The sequence below is a fragment of the Propithecus coquereli genome, unplaced genomic scaffold, assembly GCF_000956105.1.
Source record: "Propithecus coquereli isolate 6110/MARCELLA unplaced genomic scaffold, Pcoq_1.0 Scaffold439, whole genome shotgun sequence".
Lineage (NCBI taxonomy): Eukaryota > Metazoa > Chordata > Mammalia > Primates > Indriidae > Propithecus > Propithecus coquereli.
In genome coordinates, this window is record NW_012150163.1 from 2248488 (window position 1) to 2274005 (window position 25518).

General features: G+C 45.0%; 1 protein-coding gene across 1 annotated transcript in view; it reads left to right on the top strand.

The window, feature by feature from the left end:
- The window catches only part of NOM1 (nucleolar protein with MIF4G domain 1), a 33747-nt gene extending 17901 nt beyond the window's left edge, over positions 1-15846 (top strand). The window contains exons 2-11 of the mRNA XM_012654151.1: positions 1042-1166; positions 2106-2301; positions 7212-7535; positions 8477-8587; positions 9306-9473; positions 10258-10379; positions 12036-12168; positions 12877-13008; positions 14957-15066; positions 15408-15846. Of these exons, the coding sequence (XP_012509605.1) occupies positions 1042-1166; positions 2106-2301; positions 7212-7535; positions 8477-8587; positions 9306-9473; positions 10258-10379; positions 12036-12168; positions 12877-13008; positions 14957-15066; positions 15408-15582 (1596 nt within the window). The 3' untranslated portion in view covers positions 15583-15846. The remainder of the gene's footprint in view (positions 1-1041; positions 1167-2105; positions 2302-7211; positions 7536-8476; positions 8588-9305; positions 9474-10257; positions 10380-12035; positions 12169-12876; positions 13009-14956; positions 15067-15407) is intronic.
- The last annotated feature ends 9672 nt before the right edge of the window (positions 15847-25518 follow it).

Below are 25518 nucleotides of genomic sequence, written 5' to 3' on the forward strand. Positions count from 1 at the left end.
CCCTAAGTGCTATCAGTTCCTCTTTTAGAATATTATTAGAATGTTTTAGAATATTATTAGAATATTATTTTCTGACTTTCGTTCAGTCTGATAAGGTGTGATTGACAACACACAGTCTGAAGTAATGTGTGTCTCAAACAGCTTCTATGTATATATGAATACACTTTCTCCAACTAAGCTTAAACTCCCTTAGGTTGGGCGCAGTGGCTCATGCCTGTAATCCTATAGCACTTTCGGAGGCTGAGGCAGAGGATCGCTTGAGGCCATGAATTTGAGACTGTCTTCGCTAATAATAGAAAAATTAGCCAGGCATAGTGGCATGCGCCTGTAGTCCCAGCTGCTGGGGAGGCTGAGGCAGGAGGCTCACCTGGGCCTAGGAGTTTGAAGTTGTAATGAGCTATGATGACACCACTGCACTCTAGCCTGGGCAACAAAGCAAGACTCTTGCCTCAAAAATAAATAAACTTCCTAAGAGTAACGGTCATGTCTTACAAATGTTCGTCTCCTTGAGGCCTGTCTCATAAGTGCCCAGGGTCAATGATGTCATTTGTAACTTCTCCAGCTGATAATCTAGAAAAAGGTGAGCCATGAGTTCATTTTTATTTGCATCATATGAATTTAGATACTAGTTTTGAACAAGTTTGAAATTAATTTTAGGATACTTTCCTTCCAAAACTGGGGGAACATATCATTTAGCGGTTTGTGTACTGCCAGGCCTGCTGTAAATGGAGCCTGAGCAAAAGTGCAGTAAATAGGACTCCGCTGGGCAGGTGCCAGGGTGCACAGCCAGGCTTGGAGGACCACACAGGGGAAGAAGCGTAAATAAGGGCGTCCACAGCCTGGTGAGTGGCATGCTTATCCACGACTGTCCTGGCACTCAGTAAACATCAGTAAATCTAATGTTTATTAAGTAGCAATGGGCAATGGTAATAGCTTGGGAATTCCCAGTTCTTGGGACTTTAATGTTTATGCATGTAGCAAAGAAAAAAATGAGGTTCGATCAGTGTAAATGTTTTGTAATTTATCTCTCTTTTCAAACAGAGTCTTTGTGAAAGTGGCAAAAGGTACATCCCGCCTCACATGGGGCAAGATCGGGGGACAGTGGGCACCCAGAAGACGGAAGAACTGGAAAGGCTGAAGAAACATGTGAAAGGGCTGATTAACAGGTAACCTTGCAAAATTGTCACATTGTATCACTTGAAGAGGTTGTCTGTTTTCTAAAAATATCCTGGAACTATCCCAGGAATTAAAATAGAAGTGATTGGAGCAGGGGCTGTCCTGTTGATTGGGTCCTTTCTGGCCCTGTTCTGATGCACCCAGACCCAGACCTTGAAAAGGGGAGGACGCCCAGCTGTCTGAGTCTTTGAACCCTCCAGGTTTTGAAAGCAGCCAGGTGCTCTGGTTGTTCTGAGCTGCTTGGAAACGGTAGCAGAGGACTCATCAGTTAGCCCTGCCCCTCAGCGCTCTGGTTTCGAAGCATTGAGAGCCCTTGAAAGGGGTCCTCTTTAGATGCTTCTGACACCTTATCTAATTTTGCTAGGTTTCGAGTATGTATTGCTTTTTTGTTGTTTACCTTTTTATTTAGAGACTATCAGATTCACAGGGAGTTGCCAAGACCGTATAGGGAGGCCCAGCACACCCTTTGTCAGGTTTTCCCTAAAGGTAACCTCTTGCGTGGCCGGGGCACAGTTTAAAAAACAGCAAGGAACTGACGTCGGTGCAACCCATAGAGCTCGTTCGCGTCTCACCGTTTTTACACGCGCTTGCGTGCATGTGAGTGTGGTTCTGCCCACTTTTACCACATGAAGATCCGTGTCCCTCACCACAGGCTTTCACACTGCGCCTCCCTGGTCTCACCCATCTGCCCCCTTGAATTGCTTTTGATTTATTTCTTTTTAATTAAAACCCAAACACCTTTTCTAGAGAGTATCCTGGAATTTTACCAAAACCTGATGTTTAATGTTGGGTCCAGTATTGGCACAGGTGCGCAATGAATAATCTTCCGTGTATGTATATAGTCTTCCCTTCCCCCCACCCCCGAATGGCAAACTTTTCTCAGTGTTCGGAAAATAATTCTGAATTTGAAACATCATTGCTCTCTGCAGGCTGAGTGAGCCAAACATGGCGTCCATCAGTGGACAGCTGGAAGAGCTGTACATGGCCCACAGCAGGAAGGACATGAATGACACCCTGACGGCCGCCCTTTTGGATGCCTGCGTCACTGCCTCGGCCATGCCCAGCCGCCTGATGATGGAGCACGTTCTCTTAGTCAGCATCCTTCACCACACAGTTGGCATTGAGGTATGGTTGTACCTCTTCTCCACAACGTTAATGGTGTTTAAATGGTGATTATTTTAATGATAGGCTTGATAAATGCTTAATTTTGTAGGGGTAGGTTGTTTTCTTGCGTTAATTCCTGCTTTAACACTGACTTTCCAGATGTTGGAAAGATAACGGTTGGTGTGGTTTTACTACTGAGGTGTTTGTTGGCGGGAGATGTGTGGGAGCGCCGGGGCGTGGAGCTGCCTGGCCACGGCTAGCGAGGCCGTTTCTGCGTCCCTCTCGTCCGCAGTGGGCTCCAGCAGCCTTCCTGTGGGCCCCGTGTCGGGATTCAGCTGGACAGTGTGCGCACAGCATGTAGCACACCGCTGGCGCCTAACAGGTGCCGAGTCTGCGTTTGCCCGGCTCCTTGCCCCTTTGTGCCCTTCCTCCCGGCTCAGTGGCCTCTGGGGGTGAAGTCAGGGGGGCTCCATGGCAGTAACCCTGGTTCCACATCCACTGCCCTCTTCCGGCCGTTCTCTCCTCATCTCATAGAGTAAAGTCAAACCCTTCCTGTGAGTCTTCCAGTTGCCTCGGCGTAGCTGGTTTCAGGTATGTTGAAGGAAATCAATCTGATTAAAGGAGTTTATACTGAGGCAGGTGAACGAGCTGACGATTAAATGAACGAGGCTTACTCTTCCTGGAGAATACAGTGTTCACATTCACAAGACTTTGGTATCCCGTTTGGATCTTTACGTGATGCGGTCTCTTTTAATGGTGGTTTTCTTAGTTTTTTTGCCTTCTGATAGCCCTACTCCCCAAAATAGGCCGTGGCAGCAAAGCATCCCCCAAAGTCTGATTGCCTGGTGTCTGTTCACACCCTTGGCAGCAGCCTGGTGAGGTGACATTTACCGAAGCCCACTTTGCAAGTGCAGCAGACAAAGCCACTGAAGAATCGTGACATTCCAAGATCTCAAGGCTTGTTAAGAGTACACAGAGCTTGTTTTCTGCGTTCCTAAGCCGGCGTGCTCCCTACTGCAATGCTAGTCACAGTCTTTTCATTTTTATATTATTTTCTCTCAATTATAGTCTTAAAAATTATTTGAAGTCTTATAGAGTGGGACAGTGCAGGCCTTACTTTAAAATGCACAAACTTGCCTTCCTGTGATGAGGGGTTGGTGGTGAAGGTGGCGTGGTGGTGGAGACACCGCCCGGTTCGGAACACGCTCTGCCACCCACCGGCTGGTTACCTAGGTGATCTCGTTCCTTCGTGTCCCCTCCTCTGTGGAGTTGTGACAGTTAGGAAGTCAGTACAGGTAGCAGGCGTGGAAGAGGTTGGCCCGTAGTCAGTGCTCCTTAGAGGTTAGTTACTGACTCGTTTGTGACACGGAAGGAGATTTCCATGCTGAAATTCTGCCCTTCCTCCCACTTCTCCCAGCCGGCTTTCCTACCGCCTCAGGTCTCCGTGCTATTCCTAGATAATCTTTGGAACCACGTTTTCCCTTACCTGGCAGTGGGCACATCGTGGCAGTTGTTTGAAAGATGGTGACTTTAAGGCCTACAGGGCATTGGGAAGCCGAGCACAGGGGAGCCTGGCACAGACCTGTGTTGTTGGCACGGGACTCTCTTGTCAGCTACACACGTCACCTCCGTTGTGAAAATCTGCAGCAGCTACTTGGGAATTGCTCTTTTGAAGTAGTTTTCTTTTATTTCTGAGAGGTATACTCATTTTCACATGAATGTGAGTCCATTTTCTTGTCATTACAAAGTGTAATGGAATCTCTGGACGCTGTCCCCGGGGCCCTGTGATTACCGTAATTTAGGGCCATTCTGGGCTCTCTCAGTACGTCCCCCATCCTGCTGGGTCACGCTGGTGAGCTTCAGCACACTTAGTCACCAGAATGGTTTTGGCGCAGGCAGGGGGAGTCGCGGTGCAAGCCGCAGCCGCAGCCGCAGCCCCAGCCACGCAGCGCCAGGAATTCGCTCGATTATTGTCCTGCTTCTCATTTAACCTTTGCTAATAGCATGAAGGACGATGAAATGACCTGTTCCAAGGGGAAGTCGTTATCGTACTTCAGCTAATGACTCCACTAAAACTTCTGCCAGAGTGTGAAGAACTCTCAGGATGTTGATCCCGTTAAATTTCTTTTAGTGCTATACTGAGAAAAACAGCCTTGCGGGAATTCATGGAAGGAAAAAAATGTGCTAAAAATCATGGTGTCGACTGTTGAATTGCTTCTGTAAGTCATTTAAAAATCAAAATCATCATCCTGGAGTAATTCTGATTAAAAAAAAATCAGATCTATGTAAATTTGTGTTAGAATTCCCACTTCAGGATCAATGTGTGCTTAAAAAACTTTGCCAACATGAAATTTACTTTCTTGGGGGCCTATCACCCAGGCTAGAGTGCAGCTCACCACAACCTCAGATGGCTGGGCTCAAGTGATCCTGCTAGCTCAGCTTCCGAGTGGCTGGGACTACAGGTGTACACAACCACACCTTCCTAATTTCTGTTATTATTATTTTTTGTACAGACAGGGTCTCACTATGTTGCCCAGGGTGGTCTTAAACTCCTAGTCTCAAGTGATTATCCCACCTTGGCTTCCCAAATGCCACTGCACCCAGCGCTTATATTTTTAAATGTTATACTGTTATACTTTATTTTGAAAACATTAAATGGAATTTGAAATTCAAAATTTTCACAAATTTTGATGTGATTAAATAATTTGTGTGATTAAAAATATACCTGAATGTCCATGGGGGCTCACGCCTGTAATCCCAGCACTTTGAAAGGCTGAGGCCTGAAGATCACTTGAGGCCAAGAGTTCAAGACCAGCCTGGGCAACATAGTGAGACCCAGTCTCTACAAAAAATTTTAACAGTTAGCTGGGTGTGGTGGCGTGCACCTGTAGTGTCAGCTACTCAGGAGGCTGAGGCAGTAGGATGGCTTGAGCCTAGATATTCGAGGCTGTAGTGAGTATGATCGCACTACTGTACTCCAGCCTGGGCAGCAGAGTGAGATGAGACCCTGTCTCAAAAAAGAAAATAGACCTGAATGTATTTTGTACCTGAATTTTTCTGGATGTCTACAGAGTTCTAATTTCCATTTTAAAAATTGTATTTGAATATAATATGGTGGTCATAATAGGAGAGTATACTTGTCAGGTTTATCTTCAGTGAAGGGGCTTGAATTGGGAGTTACAAATTGAAACGATTAAGTCTCAGGTCTTTAAACACTGAAGAGTATGCCCAGTCCATCAGCAATGGCCTCCGTGGAGCCACAGAGGCCTCCTGCCAGTCTCTGCCTTTCTCTGCATCCTTCTCACATTGGATTTTTTGTAGTCCAGCAATGGTATGTGCTGCTTCGCTGTTACTTGTCTGGGGATCTCATCCTCCCCTGTGACTTTCACTGCTACTCATACATCTTCCTTCACTTCTACTTGGATGTCCCCTAATTCTGCGGTTCCCAACCCCCGGGGCCAGGGCCTGCTTAGGGACTGGGCCGCAGAGCTCTGTTGCCCCCGTCTCTCAGGTTCCACGGAAAAATTGTCTTCCAGGAAAGTTAGGAATGTTGGGGGTGGCACACAGCAGGACATGAGTGGCGGGTGAGTGAACGAAGCTTCATCAGTATTTACAGCTGCTCCCCATTGCCTGCATCACCGCCTGAGCTCCGCCACCCGCACCCCCACCCCCACTGCCCAGTCCATGGAAAAATTTTCTTCTGTGAAACCAGTCCCTGGTGCCAGAAAGCTTGGAGACTGCTGCCCTAGTTGTGGTCTGTAAGTCCTGACCTGGTTTTATACAGCCCCACTCTCCCGCTGATCCTCACGTGCTTGCTGGTTACCCGAGCGGAAACCTCGGAGTCCAGACCCCTAGCCTTTCTCATCCTGTGCCGGGGTGCCCCGGTGCCCGCCCTCCCTTCCCTGGTCCGGCGCAGCCGCGTCATTCTGGCCGCCAGCTCCCAGCTAGGCTGTTGGCGTCACCCACTGTTAACACCACGTCCCATCTCCCTCCAGTCTCAGCTTGAGCTGAGATTTGAGAGAAAACGATGACGATAATAATACCAGCAAAATTGAAAACTACCATTTCCGCCTTCAACTTTCATTATCTCAGTTTTACAGAGTGAAAAAAGAGAGGTTTAGGATCTTGCTTAAGACCACACAGATTAAAATACGGGTCTTCCTCATTCTGCAGTACACGCATATGGAATTTGGAATAGAATGTGCCAGAACGGCAAAAAGAAAGCCTTGCTCTTGCAAGTGACCTTGCTCAGCTCCACCAGGCCACAGGCAGTTCCTGGGCCCAGCACTGCCCCCCCAGAGATAGCGGCTGGTTTATCTGCTGGTCCCCTTCGCGGCCGGGGCCCCGAGAACTGCTGGCCGAGCTGGGTGGGTGTGTTCACCAGCTGCCTTTGTAACCAGAGATTCAACCCTGGGAAGCTGGGGCCTCTTGTTGATTGCACCCACGTCCCTCACTGTGACCAGCAGGCACCTGTGTGCTGGGCAGCCTTTGAAAGTACTTAAGGATGTAGTGTTTTTATGTTTCTACTTTAGATGTCACTTATATTGTTCCTCATAAGAAATTAACTTGGAGTAAAAATCTGGGAAAAGTCTCTCAAGAAACAAGTGCTATTAGGTAGTAGAACATTTTTAGAGATACAGATGTGTTTTTAACATTTTTAACAATTTCATTTTTCCAAGGAGTCAGGATGGCTGCCGGCCAAAAAATACCACTTTGTTGTTGATTTTGAAGAAAAGAAAGTATCATTGCAGTAAAGGTTTGAGTACAGTGTGGCACGGCGAGCTGTGTTGTCGAGTTTGTGCCCCGTTGGGACACCTGCCTGGACATGTTTTGTGTGTTAATTTAAAAAGTACTTTTTAAATTAGTTTGTTGAAGGGGAGAAGGGTCCCTTGGAATAGCGTTACAGTACCTTCTCTGGTTTCTCCTTTCAGGTTGGCGCTCACTTTCTGGAGGCCGTGGTGAGGAGGTTTGACGGTGCCTACAGAAGGGAAGGGCAAGGGAAGGAGCGTGAGAACCTGTTCACCATCGTTGCCCATCTGTACAACTTCCGCGTGGTGCAGTCGTGCCTCATCTTTGACGTTTTGAAGAAACTTGTTGGAACTTTCACGGAAAAAGATATTGAACTGATCTTGTTAATGCTAAAAAATGTGGGCTTTTCACTGAGGAAAGATGATGCCGTATCGCTTAAGGAGCTCATCGGTGAAACCCAGAGCAAGGCCAGCGGCGCCAGCGGCGAGTTCCAGGACCAGACCAGGGTACGAGCGCCTCCTTGACCTGCTTCCTAAGGGCCTCCCAGCTCACACGCTGGCCAGAACTTTAAAAATAAGTCTTTGGGGTAAATATTACACTACGTTTCTTCCCAGGGAAGCGTGTCTCTGAAGCGGGGAGCACAGGATGGGAACAGCGAGTTAAATGATGGTTTAAAACAAAAGAGACAGAACGTAGATGAGCGGCTGCCCGGGGCCAGGGGAGCTGGAGGAAAGTGGGGAATGGCCATTAATGGGTTTGGAGTTTTTCTTTTGGGGTGATGAGAAAGTTTTAAAATTGATTGTGGCAATTGTTATACAGATCTGAATATGCAAAAACCACCTAATTGTACACTTTAAATGGGTGAATTTTATGTTACGTGAGTAATAGCTCATTAAAAAGCCAGCGTTTGGGAACATCTCAGAGGAGGGTATATGGGAATTCTTTGTACTATTCTTGCAACTTTTCTGTAAGTATGACATTATTTCCAATTTAAAAGTCAAAAAAAAAATTAAAAGGCCAGCGGTGGGGGGAGGCTGAAAAATGTAGGACAGAGGATATCCAAGAGCACAGGTCCCGAGCGTGTTGAGCGTGTTGGGGCTGGGGCGGGAGCGCAGACGGAGGGTGGTGTTGGGGGTTGCTGGAGGAGGGCGGGAGCTGGAGCCACTGAGGGCGAGAGTGTGTCCAGGGTGGAAGCGAGAAGCACGCTCTCTGGGGAGTGGGCAAGGTCCCACTTGAGGTCGGGGGACAAATTTCTGTTTTAAAATACTATATAGCCCTGAAGAGGCTGAAGTGAATATAGACTATCTTTACCTAAAGAACGTTCTGATTTTTTTATTATTAGCAATGATGACCACGCACATCATGTAGTACTTTCCTTGCCAAGCTGAATGATCAGTTGTTCAGACTATTCGAAGTAACAGATTTTATTTTTTTGTTTTTCTTGAAGATTCGGTTTATGCTAGAGACGATGTTGGCACTGAAGAACAATGACATGCGCAAGATTCCGGGCTACGATCCCGAGCCTGTGGAGAAACTGAGGAAATTACAAAGAGCTTTGGTGAGTAACTTCTTTGTTCTGAGCTTCCCTGTTGATGTGAACGCATCACGAAAACCCAGAGTCGGATCTGCAAGTCAGGGGCCACGTCTGGTAAATGAGAGCGCTGGGGACACGGAGTGGAAGCTGCTCCTTCCTCGGGAGCTCTCCCGGTGCTCTGGGTGCCCTGGGCGCCGTCACACAGAATGTGCGCGTGCGGCAGAGCCCGGGTTAGCGCCTCCTGTGCCTCGCCCCGAGGTGCTAAACTTGGGCTGCGCAACAGAATCATCCGATGCTTTCACAGAAGGCCAGGGTCCCCACTGGGTGTGGGGGGCCAACCAGGGGCGCTGGGGCTCACATGCAGCCCGCGCTGAGACCCAGCAGCTCCCCAGTCCGGCTGAGTCTGTCAGCCCGGCCCTCACTGCCCCTGGCAAAGCCGCGGCTGCTCCTAGTCATGTTCTCGCTTCCACTGAGTCGGGGACAGCTCAGTCCCTCTCCCCTTTTGGAACAGCTTTCTGAAGACCACGTATTTAGGGCAGTAGACCTCAAACAAAATACTGTGAATTTATCACGAGTTTGCATTATTCCAAACAGATTAAGCACCCTAACTGCTATTGAGTCATCACAGTATTCGTGCAACAGAAATGCCGTTTTCAAAGCAGTGAAAAAGCTGAGTGTGATGGAGGTATGGAATATGAGCCCATTAAAAGCATGTCTTTTAAAAACCTTCTCTTTTAATCAGGTACGCAACTCCGGCTTAGGTTCTGAGACTCAGCTTCGAGTTTCCTGGGACAACATCTTGAATGCTGAACAGACGGGTCGCTGGTGGATCGTGGGGTCCGCCTGGAGTGGGGCCCCAATGATCGACAATAGTCATCATTTGCACCCGCAGAAGCAGCTTTCAGGGACGGTATGAGACCCCCATGCTCAAAGCTGCCAGAGCAGGTGCCCACCCACTGTCTGGTCATGGCTTACCTAGAGCAGCTCCTTTATTCATGAGTGGTTGTCGAAGTGTACTGTGTAGGTTTATTTGAAGGCCTTATAGAAATCGCTATTGTGTTACGATATAATTCAATTCAGTTTCTGTTATTTGTTTTTATAGGATTTTTGTGAGTCCCAAAACACATTGCACAAAAGATCTAAAGATTGAACAGAATGAGGGGATGTAGGGGAATCAGAACCTTCATCTGTCAGGTAGATGCCTCTTCTCGAGGCTTGACACAGGCTGTCTCCCAGAGATGTGGGTTCCAGCCCATTGGCCACGGGTTTCAAATCATGAACATTCTTGGCACTTCTTTGTAATTGTTACTGACTGCCGTTCATACTTTATCCAGATTTCCGTCCTTTCTGTTGAATGTCCTTCCTTGTTCCAGGACCCCACGTCACTCTTGGTGTTCACAGCCATCCAGGCTCTGGCAGCGACCACCTACCTGTATTTATTTCATGGCTGCTTGCACTGAGGTCACCCCACTGCTGAGAAGCCTCCCAAATGGAATGGTGTCCTCCCCCAGTGGCTGGCTTGGTCTCTTACTATGTTTTTCCCCTGCAGGGGGTTGGCCAGGAGTAAAGATCTAGCACTTACATACGTATATTCACGTACAATTTACAGTTATATTCAGGTTAAACCGATAGTATTTCTCAGGAAACAACTCTCTGAAACATTTGTGTGACCTGTGCATGCATCGTTCTTTCAGGTTGGCTCAGAGATCCTGGAACTCGCCCGCAAGCAGCGGATGAACACCGACATCAGGAGAAACGTGTTCTGTACAATAATGACGAGCGAAGATTTTCTGGATGCTTTTGAGAAGCTTCTAAAGTAAGCATTTTGACCTGTTTATTAGATATTGTAAGAGAAAGTTTGAGTTTGAGTTTGGGAGATCGGGTCTGAGCTGTGGGCTTCTCTCCTTGCTCTCCTCTCACCCCGTTGGGGTCCGTGTGCTCTGGATTGTCATTTCGTTCCTCCTGATTTGCCACTGGCAGTTCCTCATTGGGGCATTTTGTGGAGTATGAAGAGGGAGGATTTTGACTGAAAGTGTCAGAAAAGCAGCTGGTAATTCTCCGTGGCTGTTGGTTTTCATGAATTGCTTAAAAATACATAAATCTTCATAATAAAGTTATCCTTCTGATTCTTAATTTAAAGCTTTTGGTATAATTTCTGTAATTAGTTGTAACATTTTTAAAGTACCTGTGTGTTTCTATAAAGTACTTCTAGACAATTTAACGTTAATTCATTTTCCTTCATTTGCTTCAAACTCAGGATGAAATATAGGGAAAACACGGCTCGTTTTAGGATTCTGATGATTTTCTAAACTGGGTGCCTTGTTGAAGTGGAAACCCCAAGCTTTCTTTTCCTGTCTGTAGCCTTGTTGTCTGTCTAGTACGTCCGTATGTCCCGGCTGTACTTAGTTTCTGAAAGGACCTCATTCGAGAAACACTCACATCATCCACTCAGAGGGTCTAGCTTCTCCTTGTGCTGTGAAGGACTTCCTGTATTTTTCCTCCGGCTGACTTCATGTTTTAAAAAAATTTAGTCTGTCAACCTATGTTTATAAAACAATAATTTTTTCCCATCGTTATTCATCAGAATCATTAGCTGCTATTCTGAACTTTTTTCAATCAACATGAATTGACATAAATACAGTGCAGCCAAGAATAAATGGGGCGTTTTCATTGCCCATATACCCTTAGCTTGAGAATGTGTCATTTCTGTTGAGTTTGGGGTGAATTTTGTTTGTTTATTTGTTGGGGTTTTTTGCAATAGAGCTGATGTTTCTGTCCTCAGATTGTCCGCCTTTGTATAGAGGCAGCAGCTTCAACCACTGGCAACAACCCACATGCCCTTCAGCTGGGTAAAGGGTCCGTGCAGTGGAATACTTACCCACTCGGCCTTGCAAAGGGACATGCCACCAAGACCCACATGCATAGATGAATCTCTGTGTGTTCTGCCCAGTGCAGGAAGCCAGACTCGCATGGCTGCCTGCTTGGACTCCATCTGTATACATCTGGCAGAGGCAAAGCTGGAGGGACAGGAAACAGATGGGCAGTGGCCTGCAGGTTGAGGGAAGGGTTGCTCAGGGGTCTGGGGGCGATGGGACTTCCTGTTTTGGTTCTAGTCCACACTCCTGGGACTGTACGCTAAAAAGGATGGATTTTGCCGTGTATACATTACACCTTTAAGTTTTAAAAATGAAAAAATCATTGCCGTCATGAGAACCTGGCTTTAAAGGCACACACGGCTGAGTCTGGCACGATCACAGGCCTTTGTAGCTGGCAGAGAACACACAGAGGTTGTTGTCTCCTCCTGTCCTTTGCCACCTTGTTGGAAACTGGGGCCAGGCAGGGCCTGTGGCTGGTGTCTGCATTGGCTCGCCGTGACCAGACTTCCAGACGGGGGTGTGTTCCTCTGAAGGAGTTCAGCTGTTACAACGGGTTGTTGAGTGACGTCCTAGTCGTTGCTATTTCTGTTTTACAGGCTTGGACTAAAGGATCAGCAGGAGCGAGAAATAGTTCATGTTCTCATGGATTGCTGCCTTCAAGAGAAAACTTACAATCCCTTCTATGCATTCTTGGCCAGCAAGTTTTGTGACTATGAAAGGAGATTTCAGGTAACTTAGAAGGCCACCAGTTACGTGTGCTCTACTGTTTTTGTTTTTTTATTTCAAAATATTAAGGGAGCACAAATGTTTTTGTTACATGGATACATTTTACAATGCTTATGTCAGCTTTGAGTGTGCCCATCACCCAGTAGTGTTCATTGTACCCGATAGGTAAGTTTTTACCTGCCCTGCTCCATTTTTCTAAACATTCTGGCTCTCAACCCACCTAAAAATGAGTTCCCTGAGTCAGCAGGCCCCGGAGGTCCCAGTCACATGGCCCACACTGGCTGCCAGGCTCATCTTCACTGCGGAAGGAGGGTGGGACAGCCAGAGGGGAGTGACAAGGGTCCACAGTGTCCTTGTTCACCTTTTCCTGCCACCATGGCAGGGAGTGTGGCCAGGCTCACTGGAGCCCCTCTTCAGTTTGTAGCACACCTGTGTCCTCCTAGTGTCACTAATCGACCACCTTTCTTAAAAGCCTTATGTTGGTATTTGCTGATTTGATGGGGGAAAAACTCAACAGAAAGGGACTGTTGTGAAGCTATTTCAAACTACTCTCTTTAGGAAAAAACAGTGTAGTTGCCCCTAAAAATTTCGATTTTTAGAATATTAAAAATGAATAAGAAATAGAATGCCTTTAGGTTATATTCTTAGGATTATATAAATATTTAATAATGTTACAATTTAACTTTTCCCTTCTTTTTAACTATATATTAGATGACTTTCCAGTTCAGCATATGGGACAAATTTCGGGACTTAGAAAATTTGCCAGCTACTAATTTCTCTAACTTGGTTGATCTGGTGGCCCACCTATTGAAGACAAAATCACTTTCACTTTCCATCTTAAAGGTTTGTACAACGCATAAAATTATTTAAAGCAGTGAAAATGATGTGTGATTGCTTGTATCTGGTACTTTTTAACATTAGATTCGGATTTACCTGAAACGTGTTTTCATTATCGTCGCCATCACAGAAAATGGCCAAATTTTAACCTGTAGTATAAATCTACTAAATCGTAGTATAGTATAAGCAGCAAATTAAGACCCAGTTAGTTGTTTGCTAATCTGAGGGGATCTGTTTTGGGGTTTGAGGTTAATGTCCTGGTCCTGTTATGAGATCCTGAACTGGTCACCAGTCAGCTGGGAGAAGGATGGAGGGAGGGAGGAGACTGGTCTCTGGAGAGGCCAGGTGTGTTCGCTCGCTTGGGAATAAGAGCCGTCGGCTCCCCCTCCCCTGCCATGTTTTGGGCCTTCGTAGCCAATGAAGCGCAGCTGTTCCCCCAGAATGGACAGCGAAACCTAGACGGAGGGGAAGGGATCCGAGATGGGCCAGTAAGTCTTGGACGGTAGGATGAACGGGATCTGAATATCCTTAAAAAATCTTAAACTTTGGACAGCCTGAGGGTCAACAGGAAGTGCAGAGCAGAGACGGTCAGGGCTGTTGACTGTGCCCTGCTGTGGCGGCCCCGATGTGCAAGATGGCCTGTAGCTGCCGTTTCCCGCTCGTGTTTCTGCGTCCTTTCGTGCCATTCATCAGCACACCTGCACTCACCACGAAGCCCTGGCGTGTGGTGGCAGGGTCTGTCCGCTGTGCCGGAAACCAGGGCACTGGGTCTTATCCAGACCAGGATAACTTGGAACATGAAAGATACCTTGTTGCTTTCTCTTGGACCAAATCTTGCCTTTCGGTCACTCAGGCATTGAGCTCAGTGTGGACTAGGGCGTGGTGCTGCCTGGGAGAGCAGGAAAGGCGCTGTGAGGTCATGTTCAGGTGTAGAACTTGGAGATGTCCTCAGAGCTGCTCCTGGGCCCCCACCTTCCCAGAGGGGCTGCTCTTTAATTTGGCATCTCTCCTGGTTCTGTGCTTGTGCTTCTGCAAATAGTACATAATATTTTTCTTTTTTTTTTTTTTTTTGAGACAGAGTCTTACTCTGTCACTCGGGCTAGAGTACAGTGGCATCCTCACAGCTCACTGCAGCCTCAAATTCCTGGGCTCAAGTGATCTTCTCACCTTAGCCTCCTAAGTAGCTGGGACTCCAGGTGTGCGCCATAATGCCCAGCTAATTTTTTTTTCTTGCTTGAGATGGGGTCTAGCCATGTTACCCAGGCTGGTCTCCAGCTCCTTGGCTCAAGTGATCCTCCTGTCTCAACCTCTCAAGATGCTGGGATTACAGGTGTGAACCACCGTGCCCAACCAATACATAATATTGTTTACACGTTACCCTCCCTGTGGACAGTACTGTGTTGTCAATAGGCTCTTAGCGTCCTCCTCCAGGTCATTTTTAAATTCAGTTTCAGTTTGTAGTTTATCCATGTTGATACCTATAACTCTATTGTATATAGTATTCTACCTTATACTACAATTTGTATATTCATTCATAAATGTTTAGATTGTTTTCTGATTTTTTGATAGGTTTCTAGGAGATATATATGAATTAGTCTCTTCTAGATCTAAATTTTATATATACATAGTTGTAATCAGAGGATGATTACTTTAGGGAATAGAGAAAATACATGTTTCAATTCCGGAAATAGAATTCCTGATTCATAAAGTGTACACCCTGTGAGCTTCACTCACCGCTCAACAGCGGTGTGCGCCCCTCCGGCAGTGTGCGAGGACTCCGCCTCCACCTCCCTGCCGACAGCTGCTCAGTTCTCAAAGCTGGAAACAGCCTCTTAAGTCAGGGGTGGGTTAGGGGGTGGAGAGGGGTTGACATTTACTCTAATTAACTATATTTGCAAGTTACTAAAAAAGTTGTCTAAATTGTGTAACTTTATATTTTTCTGCATACTATTAGGTAGTTGAATTCAGTGAACTGGATAAACCCAGAGTCCACTTTTTACGAAAAGTATTAAATATATTATTAATGGAAACAGAAGTTGAAGACCTTGGTTTAATTTTTGCAAGGTATGTTCACAGTTTGTACTCATAAGACAAAAGAGAGAGGAGGACATAGTTTTCACTTGTGTTGGTTTGTAAAAAGCAAGTTTGTTGCACTATGTGTGTAGCTTAATAAATCATTTCAGTTTTTTTTTTAAGCTAATACCTTATGTATTAGATTTGAGGAATACAAACTTAATAGCAAACTAATAATGATTTATAACAAATAAAATATGTTAAGGAGTTCTTAATTTAGAATTCGATTTTCAAAAGAAACAAGGTTATATCTCACCATTCAAGATACCCAGAATTGAGATGTAGGAGAGGCTGGCTCACCCCTGACGCATGTTTGTACGATTCCTTTGCAGAGTGTCTGACAACCCAAAGCTGGGGATGCTACGAGAAGGTTTGAAGCTTTTCATTAGCCACTTCTTGCTAAAGAACGCACAGGCCCACAAAAGTGCTGCTGAAGCCAACATGCTGAGAGAGAGAGCCGACCTTGTGACAAAGTCTCTGCAAGGAAAAGCGTCCCTGAGAATGTAGGCAGGGACAGGAGTGGAGGGTGGTCCTTTGATGGTAAAATGTCCTTACAAACCCAAAGGCCTGCTCTGTTGTCTGTGTGTAAGAGCTTGGGGGAGCTGTACCCCTGTTGTTTTAAAATATTATATTTTGTGATAATTTTTTGATCCAAGGTCATATTGTTTGGGTTTTTAACCATTTTCAAATAACTATATACATTGGGGGTGGGGAAAAGAAGGAGGGAGGGAGGGAAGGGGGCAGACACTGGACAGAGTGTGCGTGATGTCTTAATTATTTTAATAGATGAAATCAGCCACTAGAGGGGGCAGTTATCAAAAAGAAATTGATGGATTTTTATCTTCTTTTACATTGGTTAAAAGTTCAAAAACCGTCAGTTAAATGTGATGCTTGATATTTAATTAATTATTTTAAATATTTGGAAAAGTCAGTTGACCTAAGCCCTGCGAGTATCATCTTATGTATGTTACAGTGCACATTGATGTTTTTCTTTAAAATATACATGTATGTATATAGCTGGGCATCACCATGCCCAGCTAATTTTTCTGTTTTTTGTAGAGACGAGGTCTGGCTTTGTTGCCCAGGCTGGTCTTGAACTTCTGGCCTCAAGCAGTCCTCCCACCTTGGCCTCCCAAAGCGCTAGGATTACAGGCATGAGCCATGGAGCCTGGCCTGGATAGGTGTTTTTCACCATTATCCATCTAACATTTTGACACAGTGGAGGATATTCTTTACTATTTTTATATATTTCTTCTGCCTATCAATTCCAAATTACAAGCATACTTTCTTAAACCACTCTGAAGTCACCAAATAGATTTTAGACACTCAATGGTGCTGCTTGCTGGCTAGGTTCTTAGAGGTATAAACAGTAGAAAACATAATTATTACCTGCAAGGAATTAACATTAATCTAGTGAAAGAGACAAATACACCCTACTTACTAAGTACAGAAAACTGATCTACAAGGACGTAGAACCCTCCTTGGATACCCAGCATCTGCCACAGATACCCAAATGTTTATTGTTTTTCCAGCCCTTAAAATGTGCTTCTTTCTCTCTCAACTGCTGCAGACTTGATTTAAATTTCACCTTCAGTTGTTGAAAAAAGTCATTAAGCTGCGAGTCCAGTTGCGAAACCCTCATGGTTCCCTTGGGCAGATGGGCACAGCTCTGGCAATGTCATTCCTGTGCAGACACCCCCCTAAAAGACACCCTTTGACCTCGTGTCTTAATGTGGCCCTGCAGGGCTATGTGTGCAGACACCGCGTGTGAAGTCATCAGCGTCTCCATGCATATCCCTAAACTAATGCAACATGAAAAACTGTTAGGGCTAAGAGTAACTGCAGAAACAACACAGAGACTGGGCTTTCACATGCTTGTTAGCCCTCCATTCAGAAACCTCATTTGACCTAAGGTCAAATTAAAACCGGATGTCTTCTGGCAGATTTTGAATTTCCATGACAAAGACAGTAGGTATTAAGAGTAAAGTGAAAGCCTTCACTTTGTTAAGGGGCTTTTTAACAGCAGTGTCTTTGCTGGGTGGTGATTGGGGTATAACATTGGTTCTACTGGAAGTGTCGGCCACAGTGAGATAAAGAGCTGGAGCTAGAATGTGAGTCACCCCACTGCTTCCTTCCTTGGGAAAGTCTTGCTGTGAAGAAAAGAGTATCAGCTGAACTTATCAGTGTGCTTAATGACATAGTCGATTTACATTCTGATGCAAGCTTCTGGTCTATGGATCACATTTGAGTAGCACCAATGTAACCCATGTGAATAAGAATTAATTATCGGTGCAGCTGCTGAGATTAGGAAAAAATACCACTGCAGTGGTACCATCTAACTTCATTATGTAACAGGTGCAGTAAACCCTGTTTAGGGCATAGATGAGTTCAAGCCGATTTTTCTGCAGAAGATAAATTTCTATAAACAATTTCATTTTTATATTGTCTTTTGTTATTAAAACAAAAATGTCTCTTTTTTTGCCATAGAATATACTTGTGACTTGATTTATTACCTGAGCTTTGTGTTTATTATTCAGCAGGTCATCCATAAATCTTTGCACATTTTAAAAACAAAATGTGGATTATCGTATGTTACTAGTCATATTTTAGTGTAAATAGTAAGTAAATACATCTTGACCAAAAGCTTCTATGAATTCATATAGGTTTTTAAAATTTACCTATGTTTGAAAAATACTGCAAGATGCTTAGATAGTCAATGCTTGCTGTTATATATGAATTGTGGACTTTTTGCAATGCAGGTTGAGAACTCCTGGTGCATAGAATTACTAAAAAGCTGTCTTCTAGGGGATTTCATCTTTAAAAAATACAGGTATAAGGATCAAACTTTTCAATATATTAAAATGTGTAAATAAATTTATTTTTTACATTTTGCTTAGAGTGCTGGTGAGTGTTTATTTTGAAAGAAGAGCTTTGCTGATGCCCTAAGGTGGCCCATACCTTTTCTTTCCATGTGTAAGAAGCCTGCTTAGCCATGTGATTTAAGGGGTAAAGGGATTCATTCTCTCCACCCCGCCCCTCAGAGCGATAGAAAGCAAATGAGGCAAAATGTTAACTGTTGGAGACTTTGGGTGAAGTTTATACAGGAGAATTATCCTGTTGTAACTTTTTTGTAAGTTTATAATTATTTCAAAGTAGTTTTTTTTAAGCATTCATAATTCAGAACTCATTCTTCAAAGATCTAAAATATTCTGTTCTTTCACAAAAATAATTAGACTAATTCAAATCACCTTTACCTCTTTTGTTAAAAACAACATTTAGGCCTTACTGTAAAACTGTAAGATTTACCTTAACTTTAAGATAAGTTTGGTTTCCTTCAGCTTAGTCAGCTGACAGCCGCAGCTCCCCCCACTCTACCTGTGTTGCCAGGTGACAGGAAAAGCCGGAGAGAGGAAGGTCCTGTCAGTAGCCGTGCTCAGGAGCTTCTGTATCAAGAACTGCACTAACGGGCTTGGTGTCAGTGTGCATCCGAATTACCTGAGCACTTTCGAGGTACGTAGGCTGCCAACCACCCTACATCCAGTGAGGGTGAACCAGAGTTTGTATGTGTGAGCTGGAAGATTCCAGCACCCTTCCCGCCTTTGCCCGGTGTCCTAGGAGGCAGGTCAGATTCATTCGTTCTCTCGGTAAGTCTAGATTTTTTGTTTCTGAAACACTTGGGAATCACATTGTCAAATCCCTTCGCACTAAATGCTGTGCTTACCTCCTGAGGACGTGAACATTTACTTCTGTACCCCCAGTATAACTTACCACAGTTAGGCAATTAACATTGACAGAATACTAACAGAATGTCTCTTAATTTGGGTTTTCTGCTATTTCCCTGATAATTTAGGTTATACCTTTTTGTTATGTTCTCAGTGCATCTTCAGGAGGCACATGATGGCTGTTGGTCCTTTCTCGTAAGTTAATACTTTGGTTGCTGGTTAAGGTCTGCTAGGGTTTTCCACTCCATGATTAATGTTTTTCCCTTTGTAATTAGTAACTAGTGTGTAGGGAGCATATTAATCTATCGGTGATATCAAGTCACCCCACAATTGTTTAGGACAACAATAATTTATTCAGTTTCTGTGCTGATATTCAGTTCTGGATCAGGGTTGTCATGAGGCTGCAGTCATGTCAGCCAGGCCCACTGTTGTCTGAAGCTTGGTTGGGGCTGGAGAAGCCACTTCCAAGGTGGCCTCCCTCGCATGGCTGGGCAAGGCAACCGCTCGCCATGGTGGGTCCAGAGTGGGCTCGGTGGGGCTGGTCGAGCATCCTCACAACATGGCTGCCAGCTGCCTCCAAAACAGGGATCCTCACTCAACACCTTTTACGACATAGCGTGGGGAGTCGCACACTGTGCCTCCACGGTACTCTTGGCACAGAGGTTGGCCGTATTCCGTGTGGGAGGGGACTACACAAGGGCAGGAACACAGGAGGGGAGGATTGTCTCAGCCATCCTAGAAGCTGGCTTCCAGAGGGCTCGTGTTGAGATTTGACTACATACCCTGTTCCTCACCAGACTTTGACCTCTCCCCCAGTTTTAGTATCCCCTGATGATTCTTGCTTGAATTAATTACTGTAGTGGTGGGGAAGTAGTGATTTCTAACTCCACCATTCCTTCTCTGTTTATTCGTTAGCATTCAAAAATAAAAAGAAGCATTTCCCTTCCCATTTATCATCACCGTGGACTCATGGATTCTTGTTTTGTTCATTGGATTATAGTCTAGTACTAAGATTTTTTAAGTCACGTTATTGAGGTGTGATTGACAAATAAACAGCTGCGCATACTTCATGTGCACAACTTAAGGATAAGTATACACTTGTGAAACCATCAACACCAAGGCCATAAACTTACCTACCACCTCCCAAAGTTTCCTACCACTCCCTTTAGTAGTACTATTATTGCTGCTGTTATTTGTGTGGGGGGTGTGTGGTAAGAATATTTAACATAAGATCTAACCTCTTAGCAAATTTTAAGTACACGATACAGCATTGTTAGCTGTAGGCCCCATGCTGCATATTAGATCACCAGAGTTATTCATCCTGCATAACTGAAACTTTGTATCCCTTGACCAACATCTCCCCACTAGCCCTTGTAACCACCATCCTACTCTCTGCTTCTTGAGTTTGACTGTTGTAGATCCCGTTTAAGTGAGATCGTGTGGGATTTGTCTTCTCATGCCCTGGGATCTCACTTAACATCATGTCTTCCAGGCTCATCCACGTCGTTGCAAAGGACAAGATTTCCTTCTTTTAAAGGCTGAATAGTCTTCCATTGTGTGTGTGTGCATATACACATCACATTTTCTTTATCCATTCACCTATCAGTGGATACTTAAGTTGTTTCCATGTCTTGGCTATTGCGAATAATGCAGTGAATTTGGGAATGCAGATATCTCTTCACGGTGCTAATTTCAATTCCTTTGGATATTTACCCAGTAGTGGGATTGCTGGATCATGTGACATTTCTATTTTTAGGTTTTTTTTTTTTTTGAGACAGAGTCTCACGCTATTGCCCAGGCTAGGGTGCCGTGGCGTCAGCCTAGCTCACAGCAACCTCAAACTCCTGGGCTCAAGCGATCCTCCTGCCTCAGCCTCCCGAGTAGCTGGGACTACAGGCATGCGCCACCATGCCCAGCTAATTTTTTTTTCTGTATATTGTTAGTTGTCCAGCTAATTTCTTTCTATTTTTAGTAGAGATGGGGTCTCACTCTTGCTCAGGCTGGTCTCGAACTCCTGAGCTCAAACAATCCGCCTGCCTCGGCCTCCCAGAGAGCTAGGATTACAGGCGCGAGCCACCGCGCCCAGCCTGTATTTAGTTTTTTTGAGGAACTTTCCTATGTTTTCCATAAGGGGTATACCCATGTACATTCACACCAACAGTGTGCAGCGGTTCGCTTTTCTCCACACCCTCGCCAACACTTGTTATTCTCGGTTTCTTTAATAGCCATTCTAGCAGGTGGGAGACGGTATCTCGGTGTGGTTTTGATTGCATTTCCCTGATGCTCAGTGACACTGCGCACCATTTCATGTAACTGTTGGCTGTGTGTGTCTTTGGAGAAAGGTTTATTCGGGTCCTTTGCCCAATTTTCATCAGCCTTTGGTGTGGTTTTTCTTTTTCTTTTCTGCTATTCAGCTGTGAGTGTTAACTCCTTACCAGATACATGGTATGCAGGTATTTTTTCTCCATTCCGTAGGCTGCCTTTTTGTTTTGTTTCCTTTCCTCTGCAGAAGCTTTGCAGTCTGATGTGATCCTGCGTGTTTGTTTTTGCTGCCTGTGCTTTTGGGTTCATAGCCAAGAAGTCGTTTGCCCAGACCAATGTCAAGGAGCTTAGTCTCTATGTTTTCTTCTAGGAGTTTTATGGTTTCAGCTCTTACATTTAAGTTTTTAATCCGCTTTGAGTTGATTTTTGTATGTGGTGTAAGAAAAGGGTCGTTTCGTCCTTTCACTTGTGGGTATCCAGTTTTCCCAGCACCGTTTGAAGACACTTCCTTTCCTGATTGTGTGTACTTGGTGCCTTGTCACATAGTTAACTGTGGGGGGGGGGGTATTTCTGGGTAGTTCATTCTGTTCCGTTGGTCTTTGTATCTGTTTATACCAGTGCCATACCGCCTTGATTATTACACCTTCGTGTTAATAATGTACAGTCACGCGCCACATAGTGACATTTTGGACCACATATATGACGGTGGTCCTATACGATTATAATGGAGCTGAAAATTTCTTTTCTATGTTAGAAACACAACTACCACTGTGTTCCAGTTGCCTACGGGACTCAGTATGGTAACATGCACGGGTTGTAGCCTGGGAGCAGCAGGCCACACCCTACAGCCTGGGGACGGCAGGCCGCCCCGTCTAGGTTTGTGCAGGTGCATGCTGCGACGTCCTCACACGGCCGCAGCCACCTGACGGTGCACTGCTCAGAACTCGTCCCCATGTTCAGTGGCACATGGCTATAGCTGAAATCAGGAAGTGTGATACCTGCAGCTTCGTTCTTTTTTCTCGAGATTCCTTTGAAGCTCTTCAGGGTCTTTTGAGGTTCCATACGAATTTTAGGATTGTTTTTTCTAAAATGTAAAAAATGCCATTGGAATTTTGATAGGAATTGCATTCAATCTATAGATCGCTCAGAGTAGTATGGACATTTTAACAATATTCTTTTGATTCATGAACATGAGATAGCTTTCCATTTATTTGTGTCTGCTTTATTCGTTGTTTTATATAGTTTTCAGTACACAGAACTTTCACCTCCTTGGTTAAATTTTTACTTTAGAATTTTGTTCTTTTTTTTTTTTTTTGAGACAGAGTCTCACTCTTTTGCCCGGGCTAGAGTGAGTGCCATGGCGTCAGCCTAGCTCACAGCAACCTCAAACTCCTGGGCTCAAGCGATCCTCCTGCCTCAGCCTCCTGAGTAGCTGGGACTACAGGCATGCGCCACCATATCCAGCTAATTTTTGCTATATATTTTTAGTTGTCTGATTAATTTCTTTCTATTTTTAGTAGAGACGGGGTCTCACTCTTGCTCAGGCTGGTTTCGAACTCCTGAGCTCAAACAATCCGTCCCGCCTCGGCCTCCCAGAGTGCTAGCATTACAGGCGTGAGCCACCGCACCCGGCCAGAATTTTGTTCTTTTTGATGCTATTGTAAATGTAATTGTTTTCTTAATTTCTTTTTCAGATAGTTATACTTACTATATAGAGACTGTGGTGTTATTTATATACACACATACTATATATATATGTGTGTGTGTATATATATATTTTATATGTATTTGTATATGTGTGTGTGTTTTCTTCCACAGTTCCCAGCTCATAACTCCCACAGCCCCTGTCACAGTCTTCTGCTGTAATGCTGGGTGTGCGAGGCCTCAGGAGCAGCCTTGGGAAACAATCTCTCTGTTCTTCCCTGCCCCAAGGCAGGACTCTAATCTTCCCCCTCCTTTCTGACTGTGGGTCATAAGACCCTCATTCCAGAGAGGGTCCTGCCCCGTTCCCTGAAGGCTAATCACGTTTTGACATGGTTGTCTGTAAAAACCCAAAACAGTAATGTGCAGAGAGCTTCCAGGTAGAGGTTCCTGGAGGGTAGCACTCAGGGAGGGAATGGAAGCTCCACGCCCCGTCCCCCATCCCTCACCCAATGCATCTCTGCATCTGTGTCCTTTGTAACAGCCTTTGTAATAAACCAGTAAACATAAGTGTTTCCCTGAGTCCTGTGAGCCGCTGCAGCAAATTAATTGAACCCAAAGCGGGAGTCGTGGGAACCCCGACTTGAAGCTGGTCAGTCAGAAGTATCTAAAGCAGGGGGGCAGTTTTGGGGACTGAGCCCTCACCCTGTGGGATCTGTCACTATCTCCAGGTACATAGTACGGTAATTGAGTCAGAGGACACCCAGCTGGTGCCTGCTGCTTGGCGTGTCAGGGGAAACCCCCACATTTGGTCACAGAAGTCTTCTGTGTTGGTGATTGTTGTGATGTGAGAGCAGAGGGAAAACATGGCGCAGAGGAAAAACTTTGGAGTTTTTCCCAAAGCAGAAATGCTTTTTATATGTTGATTTTGTATCCTGTAACCCATACTTAATTTGTTTATTAGTTTTAACAGTTTTTTGGTGGAGTCTTAGGATTTTCTAGATACAAAATCATGTCACCTGCAAACAGAAGACTTCATCCTTTCCTATTTGGATGAAGTTTTATTTCTTGCCTACTCACTCTAGCTGGGGCTTACTGATTTGCTCTCTGGATAATCTGTTGTTGAAAATGGGACAATGAAGTCCCTACTGTGATTGTATTGCTGTCACCTCTAGGCTCTGTTCTGTTGGTGTTTGCTAGCACTAACATGTAAGGCAGGTCTAGTGGTGATGAACTCCCTTAGCTTTTATAATCTGGGAAAGTCTTCATCTCCCCATTCATTTCTGAAGGACAACTTTGCCAGGATGGTATTCCTGGTTGGCAGGTTTTTTTTCTTTCAGCACTTTCAATATATAATCCCACCCTCTCCTCGTCTACAAGGTTTCTGCTGAGAAATACGCTGACAGTCTTGTGCCGAGGTAGAAGGGGTTCTTTGCATGTGATGAATTGCTTTTCTCTTGGGGCATTCAAAAGTCTGTCTTTGACTTTTGACAGTTTGATTATGATGTATCTTGGTGAAGACCTCTTTATGCTCAATCTCTTTGGGGTTATTTGGGTCTCACGGATCTAGATGTTCAATTCCCTTTCCAGTTTTGGGAAGTTTTCTGTCATTATTTCTTTAAATAATTGTTTTACCCCCTTTCTCTGCTTTGTCTGGAACTCCCATAATACATATATTGGTTTACTTGATGACAGCCCAAATTCCCATAGGCTTTCTTCACTCTTCTTCATTTTTCTTTTCTTTTTGTTCCTCTGCCTGGATAATTTCAAATGATCTATCTTTGAATTCACTAATTCTTCTGATTAAAGCTGCTTTTAAAGCTCTCTATTAAGTTTTTCAGTTCAGACATTGTATTCTTCAGCTCCAGAATTTCTGTTTGGTTCTCTTTTGTGGTTTCTGTCTCTTTATAACTTCTCATTTTGTTCTTGTGGTGTTGTCCTCATTTTTTGTCATCTCCTGAAGCTCACTGAGCTTCTTTAAGGTGATTGTTTTCAATTCTTTATCAGGCAGTTGGTAAATCATGATTTCTTTGGGGTCAGCCACTGGAGCTTTATTTTGTTCCTTTGATGGTGTCATATTTCCTTGATTCTTGATGTTCTTTGAAGACTTACATTGTTGTCTTTGCATTTGAAGAAGCACTCACCTCCTCCCATCTTTACTGACTGGCTTTGGGAGAGAAAGACTTTTACCAGTCATCCCACCTAGGGATTCAGGGAGTCTCTCAGACCTTTTCTATGGATGCATCCACAGTACTCTTATTACCTCTTGGCCAGCGGGGGGGAAGTCTTAGGACTGTAAGCCTTTTCTCAATCCTACAACGCCAGGACTGATCCATTTTCCCTCATGCAGTGCCCTGAAGTGTTCAAGATTGTGCACCTTCTCTCAGTCCCGCACAGTCAAGCTGGCTGTGAAGATCCGCACCTGCTGTTGAGCTCTGTGTACTGTCTATGGGGGTCTGGGGCACTGTACAGGGGCAGGTGCATGGGGTGCTAGGGCATGCATTGCTTGGTTGAGGGGGTCCACAGGCGGGTTGTCCTATGGGGTTCATGGGAGAGCCTCTTGGTAGAATCTGTAAGCTGGTTAGCAGGATCCATGGCCAGCTGTTGAGAACCAGACATCAGTTGCTGGGCACTCCTTCCCCTTTTCCTGCTTCAGATGACTCAGCCATGCCAAGCCCTCAGTGTTCTGGGTGAGACAGAAGTGGGCCACCTGGGCAGCATCCCATGAGGCTGGGGAAGCCATTGCTCACTTTAGTTCTCGTTTTCCACTGTGGGAGAAATGACAGGCCAAGGGGGCCTCTTTGGAGGAGAGGTGACA